Source organism: Parambassis ranga, chromosome 4 (assembly GCF_900634625.1).
Source record: "Parambassis ranga chromosome 4, fParRan2.1, whole genome shotgun sequence".
NCBI lineage: Eukaryota > Metazoa > Chordata > Actinopteri > Ambassidae > Parambassis > Parambassis ranga.
The window spans coordinates 24,393,059-24,406,400 of NC_041025.1; the positions used below are offsets into that span (position 1 = coordinate 24,393,059).

The 13,342-nt window shown below is 48.4% G+C and overlaps 2 protein-coding genes across 2 annotated transcripts in view; both read left to right on the forward strand.

The window, feature by feature from the left end:
* The window catches only part of LOC114434993 (uncharacterized), a 3,392-nt gene extending 2,660 nt beyond the window's left edge, over window positions 1-732 (forward strand). The window contains exons 4-5 of the mRNA XM_028404480.1: window positions 163-268; window positions 545-732. Of these exons, the coding sequence (XP_028260281.1) occupies window positions 163-268; window positions 545-659 (221 nt within the window). The 3' untranslated portion in view covers window positions 660-732. The remainder of the gene's footprint in view (window positions 1-162; window positions 269-544) is intronic.
* Window positions 733-8,324: 7,592 nt separating this feature from the next.
* On the forward strand, window positions 8,325-13,223 carry rtca (RNA 3'-terminal phosphate cyclase). Its single transcript, XM_028404124.1, has 11 exons — window positions 8,325-8,472; window positions 8,616-8,716; window positions 9,210-9,353; window positions 9,454-9,577; window positions 10,251-10,309; window positions 10,382-10,523; window positions 10,714-10,835; window positions 11,053-11,111; window positions 12,607-12,701; window positions 12,772-12,876; window positions 12,969-13,223. The coding sequence occupies exons 1-11, from the start codon at window positions 8,422-8,424 to the stop codon at window positions 13,065-13,067; spliced, it is 1,101 nt and encodes a 366-aa protein (XP_028259925.1). The 5' UTR covers window positions 8,325-8,421; the 3' UTR covers window positions 13,068-13,223.
* Window positions 13,224-13,342: the final 119 nt, after the last annotated feature.

Below are 13,342 nucleotides of genomic sequence, written 5' to 3' on the forward strand. Positions count from 1 at the left end.
TCTGAAGGCGTGCACATACATCACTCATAACTATTACAGTAACGTACAGATACAAAGACATGTTCCAGGCAGCAGTTGTTGTGTTGTGTTGTGTTGTGTTGTGTTGTGTTGTGTTGTGTTGTGTTGTTTGCTGTCACTGAGGTCTGTTTGTGTTTTTCACAGATTCACTGAGTCCCGCTGCCATCTTCTTCATTGTCATTGGCATCATCATCATCATCATCATCATCAGTGTGCTGTATTACTGTAAACACAAGCTACCAAAGTGTGGGTATGTGTTCCCACTCCACTAACAAACATTGTACAGTCACACACACACACAGCTGATCTGAGGAGTTTTGTTCCTCTGACATAAACATGGCTGCAGCCTTTATGTCCAGATGTCCTGATGTCCTGATGTCCCGTCACGTCCTCCATCTTCTCACAGTCCCCCTGTTGGATCTGAGCATTATGAACTTTGAACATGATGCCAGCAGTGAAAAGAGTGCACGGTGCTTCACAGCTTGCTCCTGAACGTCTCTCTCTCTCTCTCTCTCTCTCTCTGCAGATCCACCCGTCAGTCCAACACATCCACCCCCTCTGACTCCTCCACCTTCTTGCCTGCTACAACCAAAAGCCCAGAAACTGAGATGGAGGCTGTTCAAAATGGCCTCCTAGTCTGATCTTTAGTGCTGACTGTAGTAGAACAGTGTACAAGATCGCACGTCTGCTGCTGTATTAAAGTTAAAAACGTGACGCGTCTTTTTTGTTTTTGTTCTGAATTCAAATCTGAATCAGCAGGAAGGATTTCTGACCAAGGTCAAGACCCAGACTCTAGTCTGAGAGGAGAGGGCGAACTGGACTCTCTTCACACTCAGAGATAGTCAGTAGTTCCTGTCTCAGAGGAACGTCTGTCGGGTTTCGGAGGACGGACACAAGCACAGGTCAGGGAGGTGTAGCAAACACACGGGTCATTACTTCAGGCTAAGGTCGGTGCACGGGGGGCAGTCAGAAAAGGCAGAAGCACAAAACATGTGACACCGTGGTCATAAATGTAAGAGTGAAAAGAAGCTGCTAACATCAACTGTGCAATTTATTGATTTAATATAAAGACTAACGCAGCTTTTATGCTTACATGATTTTCAGGAGGAAATCAGCTGCAGTTCAAACCTGATGCATGTTTAGACAAAGACTGATGTGATGTCTGTTAAAGCATCAACTTCTGAAGAACAGGACGAAGGTGAAGCAGCAGCTCAGGGGTCAGGTGTAACAGCAGGTGTGCTGGCATCAAGGCAGCTGTTAACAACACAACAGACCCATGATGCTTTGGGATGATTCGTGCATTTTTTCTATGACAAATAAAACAAGGACTTTAAATACTGCAGACAAGAGAAACTGAAAGTCCTGATCCCAGTGTGTGTGTGTCTGTGTCTGTGTGTGTGAGTCTGTGTGTGTGTGTGTCTGTGTGTGTGTCTGTGTGTGTGTGTCTCTGTGTGTCTGTGTGTGTCTCTGTGTGTGTCTGTGTGTGTGTGTCTCTGTGTGTGTGTCTGTGTGTGTGTCTGTGTGTGTGTGTGTGTGTGTGTACATGCATGCTGTGTATGTGCAGCCATCCGTTCCAGCCTGTCAGCTGCTCAGTGCTGTGTTTAGTGTGTCTGTGTGTGTGTGTCTGTGTGTGTGTGTCTGTGTGTGTTTCTCCATCCATCCTCAGACCTCCCACCAAACTGAAGGGGACCCTGCAGTATCTATGATAACATGTTTGTGTGAGTGTGGACGTGAATATAAAAGCATCAGTGAGCTCTGACTCCGCTCAGCTGTTTTAACCTGTTCATCAGCCTGTGGTCACATGCAGCTCTGCAGGGAAATGAGAAGGTGTCTTCCTGTCAATCATGACTGTGTGTGATCTGTTGTACGTCATTGTGTTACATATCATTGTGCATAAAAACTTAACCTCCTGGTTTCAGTCCTCGTCACTTCCTGTTTGCCAGTTTGTTTCTGAAGGATGCTGCCAGGTCATTAAAATAACTCTCAATGAGCAGATACAGGAAGTTCCCTGAGCCGCCGGGGTGTTTGTAGATTTTGTTCTCATCTTACAAATTCCTAGGGGTCCAACTGGACCATAAACTGGAGTGGACCACAAACACTGAGGCTGTTACAGGAAGGCTGTGAGCAGACTGTGCGTCCTGAGGAGACTCAGGTCCTTCAGTGTCTGCAGCAGGATGCTCCACATGTCCTACAGTCTGTCATGGCGAGCAGCATCTTCTCTGCTGTGCTGTGCTGGGGATCAGGCATCAAAGCAAAGGACGCCAACAGACTGGACAAACTCATCAAAGAGGCGGGTCTGTGGTTGGCTTTAAGCTCGCCGACCTGGAGGAGCTGGCGAGGGACAGAGTGCTGGCTAAACTGCTGTCAATCATGGACAGTCCCTCCTCCCTCTCCACAGCTCCTGCTGCCCCGCGGCTCCAAGGACCGGGACAGGAAGTCACTCCTGCCGTCCGCCATCATTGTTTTTTGATATGCTGCTGCTACAACTCAATTTCCTGTATTTTCTGTCTCTGTAGATGTGGCCGCTCTGACCCACACTGCTGTGCTTCTACTGACACAATGAAAACAACTCCTCCTCATCATCTCTCTCTTTTATTACTCACAGGATTTCCTCTCAGATGGACCCGTCAGGCCTGCTGCTGACCAGATCTTAGACAACAAGAGTGAGAGGGCATTGGATTGTTCTGAAGGCCTCTCATGGAGAGAGCAGGCTGTGTGTTATAATAATATATAAAAATAATTCACCACATATTTATAAATATATATATAATCATTAAAACTGCAGCCTGATCATGGCACTGCCTCCGGCTTGTCCTCCATCATGTCGTCCGGCTCATGTGCTGCTGTGTATAAAGACCGTCTTCTTCTGCACTTGTAGACGCCAAACCTGATGACCAGGCAGAGAACTATGGCACCGACTAGAACCCCAATGATGAGTCCTCCAGTCCAGTTGTCTGTACACCAATGACTGCTGAAGCAGATCCCTGAGAGACAAAGAAGAGGGGGCAGTGACTGGGTGCTCAGAGCCTGTCTGACCTGTTTCACCTGATGAGGACTGGAGCTGATACTGATAACGTCATATCGACCATATTAGAGTAAAGGTTTCAAATTCTGCAGTTCCTCCTGTGTCCACTAGAGGCGGCCTCTGAAGACCTCAACATGGGTCAGCAGGAACTCCTTCAAGACCTTTCTAGAGGTTTAAAACCTTCTGTGGGACTTGTTTTGGGTGACACATACCTAACCTCAAAGACTTCTTAAAAACCGTCCGAACACCACCCGTCACCTGCTCACTCCACCTCCAGCACCACCTTTAAAGACATGTAAACCTTCCTGACAGCCTTGGAGCGGAAACACAGAGAAGACTACAAACCTCTAGCTGGAAGGTGACCCAGAGAACTTTTTAAGAACCTGTGAAACTCTCTGTAGACGACTCCTGGACTGTTGAACCATGTTATTAAAAACACAGTCAGTACGCTGCTGTTTGTAGGGTGGGGCAGTCGGCAGCAGGGCGAGGTGATAACAGAATTATGGAATGTGGCTCAGCAGCAGTGCGGTGACAATCAAATGCTCAATATAACGACAGAGATCACACTGAGAAGGGGGACTTTTATTCCTGCTCTAAAACCTGAGACCAGAACAGGCGTTCACCATTTATCATCATTCACACCAATCACTGACTGATCATAGAGGTGAAAACAGCTCTCTGGACGACTTCCTGTGAATCTCAAGGACTCACCGGTGACCGGCGGAGCATCATCATCATCATAAAGGCTGCAGTTCACTGAAAGACAAGAAGAATGAGCAGAGGAGCATTCACTGTATTTACCTGGAAATGGCTGTATGGTCTGTGTGTGTGTGTGAGAGAGAGTGTGTGTGTGTGTGTGTGTGTGTAAACACCTCTGCACACAGCTTCCTCCACGACCTTAAGGAAAGAGAGGAAGTGGTTTTTAGTTAGTGCTAAAAATAGATTCCTGTAAACATCAAATGTTTGTGACGGTCTGTCGGTGGAAAGAACCGTGAGTCTTTGTTCTGAACCACGGGTTGAATGGTGAGCGTGCTAACGTTAGCATGTGCCCTCTGATAAACCCGGTGTGTGTACCGAGAGTTACAGTTCTGCTTCAGCTCATATTTTACCCCTGAACAATCCCTGCCGTATCGCACGCCGTCTCTGCAGTCAGTCAGGGTGATGGACCGGTCCGTCCGGCTCTGGACCAGATGCTCATCCGTCAGATTGTTGTAGGCGATGGAAGTCTTCTGAAAAATAAACAGATGCTCATTCTGTTTGTTTAGTCTAAGCTCCACAGGTGCAGCTTCGTCTTCATAGATTATTTAAACTGGCTTTATTGTATCTGCTCTGTTAATCTGTTAATCTCTATTTAATCTGTTTGTATCCCGCCTCTTAGCGCCTTATCAGCAGTGATCAGTTAAACAAACTGACACAGGGCCGCACACTGAAGTGATTCTGTCACATTACAGGATCGTAAAACATCAAATGTGGGCGTGGCAGACACACACACACACACACACACACACACACACACACACACACACACACACACACACACACACACACACACACACACACACAGTGTTACAGTCTGCTGTGGTTTTTACACAGAAATAACAAGACACAACACAACACAGTCAGTTTCTATGTGCAGTGTCAGGATGTGGTGTCTGTGGTCTCCTGTCGGCTTTGTTCATATGACATAAATGTCCTCCCTGAAACCCAACCTGGGGGGGGGGGGGGCGTGGACTTACGTTCTGGTCCTCCCAGTACGTGATGCAGCTGGAGGAGTTGGGGGGGTCAGACAGCTGGTACCTGAAGCCGCTGTGTGTGTGAGAGACGCTGCAGTTCAGAGGAGATGGAGCTGCTGCAGGCAGAGGACAGAGGAGCAGAGGCAGGACACCTGAGACACACACAGGGACACACAGGGACACACACAGGGACACACAGGGACACACACAGAGACACACACAGACAGACACACAGAGACACACACAGAGACACACACAGACAGACACAGGGACACACAGGGACACACACAGGGACACACAGGGACACACACAGAGACACACACAGGGACACACAGGGACACACACAGAGACACACAGAAACACACTGTTATTCCTGAGATGCCATAAAATAACAGACGACCTCACAGAGCTCTCCGTTGTCCCATGGTGGTTACAAGTGAAGCACTTCCTGTTTACCACGTGCTGCTCCTGTCACCTAGCAACCTGCAGCTGATGCAACGTGCAAAGTGTCAGCGCCCCCTGCTCCACCTCCCTACTCACTTTTTTCTAATCAGAATATATATTCAGAAACGTCCGGTCCTTTGATTCCCTCTGAATGAGGTTACCCTCTCTGAAATGTGACGGTGCTGAGCTGTCTGATGCAGATACTCTGATTACTCTGTTTGCTTTAACGTTAGAGATCTGTCTGTGTGTAATCAGCTGAGCACCTTCAGGGGTGGTTACAATAAAATGAGACACCTGACGAACACACGGCCCGTGTGAGGACATGCGAACATCCCACTGCACTCTGCACTCTGACTGACCTGCTCTGTGCTAAAGACATGAGTCACCGCCCGCGCTATGGTGGAGGTTTCCTTTTTAACCTACTCACCACAACACCATGGACTACGTACATAACCACACACAGCTGTAATGCACACACACACACACAAGCTTGTACAGCTATCTTTGGAAGCACCACTGTACAGAATCAGAGTTGTGTTTGAGGTTTCATTAGAATGAATCTTCCTCAGTGATTCACATAAAACATACAACAAGTAACAATAAGAAGCGTGCACTGGACTAAAATACAATAAATAAATGTAATCTGAGCTGAATCAGGCTGTAAAATGATGCTACAGGACATGAGCACAGCACAGACCCTGATGTGACCTCAGTGTAACAGGGACCTAAACCTAAACCCAAGCTCCAGCTGGGGACCAGGTGAGAGAGGAAAAGCCTCCCTTCAATGGCCTGGTTCTCACAAGGATAGCTGGAGCGCGCGCGCACACACACACACACACACTGACGCGCCGGGAACTCCCAGCAAGACGCGCGTGACAGTAAAACATGACAGGAGGAAGAAAGCAACATGAAACCATACACAATCTGCAGGGACACACACACACACACACACACTGTGACGTAACACCACACAAACCCACGCAGGACAGTCGCGCGCCGTGAACACACCCGTGAGGCTGCAGAAGAGGATCCCGGTTCTCATGGTTCTCATGGTTCTCATGGTTCTCCAGGAGAGCCGACGGTACCTGAGTGAGCGGCTGTCAGCTCGCGCGCTGTAACAACACTTTGCTGAGGATCCGGTCCTTTAACATCTGTCGGACTATGCGGAGGATTTTTGATGGTCTGTGGTCGCTGTCGTGTGCTGAGGCTGCAGACTGAAAGCAGCGGACACGAACAGACTCAATAAACTGGTCCGTGGGGGCGGAGCCAGAGTTCCTGACAGCAGTGTGCAGTGTCAAGCGACGGCTTGGGTCCCTCCTCCCTGTGGCCATCAAACTCCTCCCTCCCTCTGAGATCAGATCTAACACACTGTCTTGTAATCATTTCCATATTGGATTTATTCAGACAAGATTTTACTGCACACGGTACAAGTTGTATTATATATGACTTCAGTCTTCACTTGCCAGGATTTTACTTGAATGTTTATTAATGTTTAGAATTTATTAGATTTTATTTTAATTTTACGCTTATTACTTTACCTTAGGGCCCGAGCACCGAATGGTGCAAGAGCCCTATTGAAACCCTTAGGATTATTATTATTCCCCCCCCCCCCCCCCCCCCCCCCCGAGATCGCATTTTTGGGGGCCTTAACATGCCCAAAAACTCACCAAACTTGGTAGAAAAATTCATTTGCCCGAAAAATTTTGAAATTTGCTGACGTTTGAAATGCACATATAAAAATGGCTCTATAGCGCCCCCAACGCGTACCCCCTCTGGCCGGTTTGACACAGGATCATGAGAATTAGCACACATATGTATCACCTCAAGACGCACAACAAAGTCTCTTGGACCCCCCCTCCAAACCCAACAGGAAGTCCGCCATTTTGACTTTTGTGGCCATTTTTTGCCTATGTGTGACCCTGCTGCCAAACTTTTCACGCCTCGCATACTTCATCCAATTGAGCTGAAATTCACTGTGTCCACTCAGGACACCATAGGGAATAGACGCATTCCAAAACTCTTTCAAAAGTATTACCGTGTGGCGGGGGAGTGGCCTCAAAGTTGACCATTCGCCATTACAAAGGAACTCGCTGTGTTTTATGCAGTACTACCCATATACTTTATGCAATGTGGACAAAATCTTACAGTACTGCTATGGACCCGAGTCTGAACAGATATATATGCTAATAGGATGATACGGTCATAGCGACACCTACTGGTAGCAGGAAAGTTTGGTTGTAAACATGTGTTTGTTGTACATCTGTGGAAATGAGAGGAGAACAGCATAGGAGAGAAGACTGCGATGACCCCGCGGATCGCAAGGTCTGCGAGGGCCCGCAATGCTGCTTGCAGCTTTAATTCTAACCTGTCTTTTTTGAGTATACATGGAGCACCTGGAATGAAAGCAATCCCCCTGGGATCAATAAAGTATTTCTGATTCTGACACACAGAGACACACACAGAGCAGCTTTCATTACACAGTAAAGGAGGATTTCTTTCAATCAGTCATTCAGTAACAGCAGCTTTGTGCTGGAGTCACCGCTGGTACCGTCACAACCACCTCGGCTCCACGGCGCCATCTGCTGAGCAAACAGGGAGCACACAGATCTTTCCAAGACTCTTTAATGTGGTTATTAAAACAATCACTGGACTTCATGTCACACAGGACTATTACACATTGGTCCATCATCACAGCCTCCAGGACACTGTCAGTGTTTACATCAGTGTTTATGGTAAAGTTGTATATACAAACATGCTTAGTGGTTAGGAAAGCATACTTTAATCAAATCATATTTCAACACAAACACAGGAATATCATCATCATCATCATCATCATCATCATCAAAAACACACCAGAACCAATCAGAGCAGCAAAAAAGCAGAAAAATACAAATTTCAAATTAAACTGAAATAAACTGTGATTTAAGTCACACAGCTTCAACAGCCAAATCTCCACATGTATGTGTGTGTACATGTGTAGAAGAAGTTGTAACATGACTGCATGTCTGTGTTTTAAAAATGTAACGTTACTGTGAAGTTCTGTAAATTGAGGGTTTGTGCTCGGCAGTAAGCCGGAAGTGCTTTTATTTTGAAGGGCAGAGCGGAAGTGGCAGCAGAATCTCAAAGCAGAAGAAGAAGAAGAAGAGCGTGAAGAGAGAAGAGCCGCAGCGTCTGAATCAAAGTTCACGGTGCGCGTTTCGAATGAAGATGGACTCTGCGGCGCTGGAGATAGACGGCAGCGTGATGGAGGGAGTGAGTTCTCACACTTTATTCCGCAGACACACGGCGGCGCAGCCTGCTGTTGTTCGGGCTAACACAAGGCTAACTGCCGCGGCTAGCAGCCGGTTCTGACCTCACTGTTGTCCGTTCTCTTCCCCGGTGTCGGTTCTCTGCAGGGCGGACAGATCCTGAGGGTCTCCGCGGCGCTCAGCTGCATCACCGGCTCCTCCATCAAAATCACCAAAATCCGAGCCGGCAGGAGCACGCCGGGGCTCAGGTGGGTTCGCGGCGCCGCGGCTAGCAGGCTAACGTTAGCCTATTCATTGAAGTTGATTCATCGGCTAAGTTACTCAGCACATATTAACAAAGAAAACATGACGCCTCTGCTGTTAGTGTTGCTGTACTCTCTCCCCGCTGGCCACCAGCAGCCGAAAGGTTCCGCTTCCAGCGGGATGGGGCTGATGAGAAACTTTGTGCGCGGACAATGTGCATCCTCCTCCGCAGGGATAAAGACGCAGATCTGACTCCATGATGCGTCTGATCAGGAGAGCGTCACTGAAGGGAAACATGGCTGATGGATCCTCCAGCTCTGATCACAGATCAATACTTACATCAGAAAATGAGCCGCAGTGCAGCGTCCTCAGCACCGTCAGCTCCATCAGTGCTGGTCTACTGATGTTATTGTTAAAGGCAGAAAGGAGACATGGACATGTTACAGCTCTGAGTCTGGTCAGAATTTATAAAGTCTGTGTCTGTGTGTGTGTGTTCAGACCACAGCACCTGAGCGGCCTGCAGCTGGTCTCAGACCTGTGTTCCGGCGGTCTGCAGGGAGCCAGCATCGGCTCCACTGACGTCAGCCTGACTCCGGGGAAGATCCAGTCTGGAAACCACACGGCCGACACGCAGACAGCAGGGTGAGGCCGACTCAGCCGCCCTGTCGGGCCTGGGGGTGTAGCTGCTGATGGACTCCTCCTGTTATATAGACTCTAATGTGTGTGTGTGTGTGTGTGTCAGGAGTGTGTGTCTGCTGCTGCAGGTAGCTCTGCCCTGTGCGCTGTATGCTGACGCTGCCTCACAACTCTGTCTGAAGGGGGGGACCAACGCAGAGATGGCTCCTCAGGTTGACTACACTGTCAAGGTACACACACACAGACACACACAGACCGCACTCACACACACACACACACACACACGCACACACACACAGACTGCACACACACACACAGACCGCACTCACACACACAGACCGCACACACACACACAGACCGCACACACACACACACACCGCACACACACACACTGACCGCACTCACACACACACTCACACACACACACACACACACACACAGACTACACACACACAGACTGCACACACACACACACAGACTGCACACACACAGACTGCACACACACACACACAGACTGCACACACACACACACAGACTGCACACACACACACACACTGCACACACACACACACAGACCGCACACACACACACACACACACACACAGACTGCACACACACACACACAGACCGCACACACACACACAGACCGCACTCACACACACTGACTGCACTCACACACACACACACACGCACACACACACACACAGACTGCACACACACACACACACAGAGGGGGACTCCACCTTCACTGAAGCAAAAGCACAGAAGTGTGTGTCCTCCTGCCTCCACGCTGCACATTCACAGATACATGATCTACTTTATTCATCAGTTTACCTGAACGTCCCCTCAGATCTATAAAGTATCACTCCATGTATGTTTACGTTCAGTTTTTCTCCTCTTCAGGTCTTTAAGCCCATCGTGGAGAAGTTTGGAGTTCATTTTGACTGTGACATCAGAATGAGGTCAGTCCACTGAGGAGTAAAGTATAGATGTGTGTGTCTGTGTGTCTCAGTGTGTGTGTGTCTTTGTTTCAGGGGCTTCTACCCTAAAGGTGGAGGTGAGGTGATGGTGACGGTGAATCCGGTCAAAGAGCTGCAGCCTGTCGTCATGACGGAGAGAGGAAACATCACAAAGATCCACGGCAGAGCGTTCGTTGCTGGAGTGTTGCCTTTCAAAGTAAAGTTCACTATCACAGACACAGACACACACACTGTACATCACGCCTTTATCTAGCAGTCAGACACACATTAAAGAGCCAAAAGCATAACAATAATACAGGTAGTAAAGCAGTGAGTGTATAAATGAGCAGATCAGTGTGAAGTTGTTTGTTGTGTGTTTTATTGACTCTTTGTGTCTTTGTCCTCAGCTGGCTAAAGACATGTCGGCCGCTGCTGTTCGAACCATCAGGAAGGAAATCAAAGAACTTTACATCAACATCCAGCCGCACCAGGAGAAGGACAAGGCCAGCGGGAACGGGAACGGCATTCTGTAAGCCCCGCCCACTCAATGACATCACTGCACAAAGATGGCCGAACAAATGATCATGTGAACATACTGCAGCTCACTGAGTGACAGAGTCTTTGAACCCTTCATACTGAATCCCTTAGACTGTGGAGTTTCCCACAGGATGTGAACGCAGCGTCATCAAGGTTAAAAAAGAACTGGCGCCACTCTCTGATTGGTCTTCTTCTGCCGTCTGTTTCAGAATCATCGCAGAGTCGTCAACAGGTTGTCTGTTTGCAGGCTCAGCTCTGGGAAAGAAAGGTGAGGAGGTCACATGAACCAGCAGGTGGCAGCGATGCACCCGAGACAGGACACACCTCAGAGACACACTGAGACACAAACACACCTCAGAGACACAAACACACCTCAGAGACACACAGACACAAACACACCTCAGAGACACACTGAGACACAAACGCACCTCAGAGACACAAACACACCTCAGAGACGCAAACACACCTCAGAGACACACTGAGACACAAACACACCTCAGAGACACACAGAGACACAAACACACCTCAGAGACACACTGAGACACAAACACACCTCAGAGACACACTGAGACACAAACACACCTCAGAGACACAAACACACCTCAGAGACACACAGAGACACAAACACACCTCAGAGACACACTGAGACACAAACACACCTCTGAGACACGCTGAGACACAAACACACCTCAGAGACACGCTGAGACACAAACACACAAAAACACACCTCAGAGACACACTGAGACACAAACACACCTCAGAGACACGCTGAGACACAAACACACACTGAGACACAAACACACCTCAGAGACACACTGAGACACAAACACACCTCAGAGACACGCTGAGACACAAACACACCTCAGAGACACGCTGAGACACAAACACACCTCAGAGACACAAACACACCTCAGAGACACGCTGAGACACAAACACACCTCAGAGACACACTGAGACTCAAACACACCTCAGAGACACAAACACACACTGAGACACAAACACACCTCGGAGGCACAAACGGAGACACAAACACACCTCAGAGACAAACGGAGACACAAACGCACCTCAGAGACACACAGAGACACAAACGCACCTCAGAGACACACAGTCAGAGACACACAGACACAAACACACCTCAGAGACACACTGAGACACAAACACACCTCAGACACACTGAGACACAAACACACACTGAGACACAAACACACCTCAGACACACTGAGACACAAACACACACTGAGACACAAACACACCTCAGAGACACGCTGAGACACAAACACACCTCTGAGACACAAACAGAAACACAAACACACCTCTGAGACACAGAGACACAAACACACCTCTAAGACACGAACACACACTGAGACACAAACACACCTCAGAGACACACTGAGACACAAACACACACTGAGACACAAACACACCTCAGAGACACACTGAGACACAAACACACCTCAGAGACACACTGAGACACAAACACACACTGAGACACAAACACACACTGAGACACAAACACACCTCTGAGACACAAACAGAAACACAAACACACCTCTGAGACACAGAGACACAAACACACCTCTGAGACACAAACACACCTCTGAGACACAAAGGGACAGTCAAGTAAAAACATTTTTTTCAGGAACTCTGGTCTTTGTTGTGTCCACTCCACTGAAGTGTTTGCTAGAAAACATCTTTTGATTGACATCTGGACCGACCAATCAGGTGTGAGGGCACTGCTGTAAACGCCTGTGTGTATGTTTCAGGTGTGTACGCAGATAAAGTGGGTATTGAAGCTGCTGAGATGTTGCTGAGAAACATCAGACACAATGGCTGTGTAGACGAGTTTCTGCAGGACCAGGTAAGACACACACACACACACACCTGGTGACCTCACGGCGGCCTCGCTCTCACCTTTTCTTCCTCCTCAGCTCATCATCTTCATGGCGTTGGCGAAGGGAACGTCTCGGATCCGAACCGGTGTCGTGACGCTGCACACACAGACGGCCATTCACATGGCAGAGCAGCTGACTCAGGTCGGACATGTTTCTTCTTTCAGAGTCTGACAGGACGCTGATGTTCACACACTGATGTTCACACACTGACCTGTGTGCTGTTGTGTTCGCAGGCTAAGTTCACAATAACGAAGTGCGAAGACGAGCTGAGCAGCAACGTCAACTACATCATCGAATGTCAAGGATCAGGAGCGACTAACCCCCACCTGTAGCCCACCACTCACTGCACACACTGAACACACACTGCACACACTGAACACTCACTCGTCTCTCTACTGGACTTGATAGCTGCTCCCGCCATGGCCGACCCTCTTAGCTTCTGTCTCTCAGGGTTTTTCCTTAAATACTGTAATAAATAAATAAACTGTTTCCAACGTTGACGCACGTTTCTGCCTGTTTTTAAATCCGACGCACAGGTTTTTACTTTTCGGTTTCATCAGTCGGTGCTGAGGCCGTTTCCCACAATGCAGCAGGAGCATTAAAAACG

Coding starts and splice junctions, on each gene's coding strand:
- rtca (XM_028404124.1), top strand. CDS start 8,422: ATGAAGATGGACTCTGCGGCGCTGGAGATAGACGGCAGCGTGATGGAG. Junction 11,112..12,606: donor CTCAGCTCTGGGAAAGAAAG/GTGAGGAGGTCA, acceptor TGTATGTTTCAG/GTGTGTACGCAGATAAAGTG. Junction 12,877..12,968: donor TGGCAGAGCAGCTGACTCAG/GTCGGACATGTT, acceptor TTGTGTTCGCAG/GCTAAGTTCACAATAACGAA.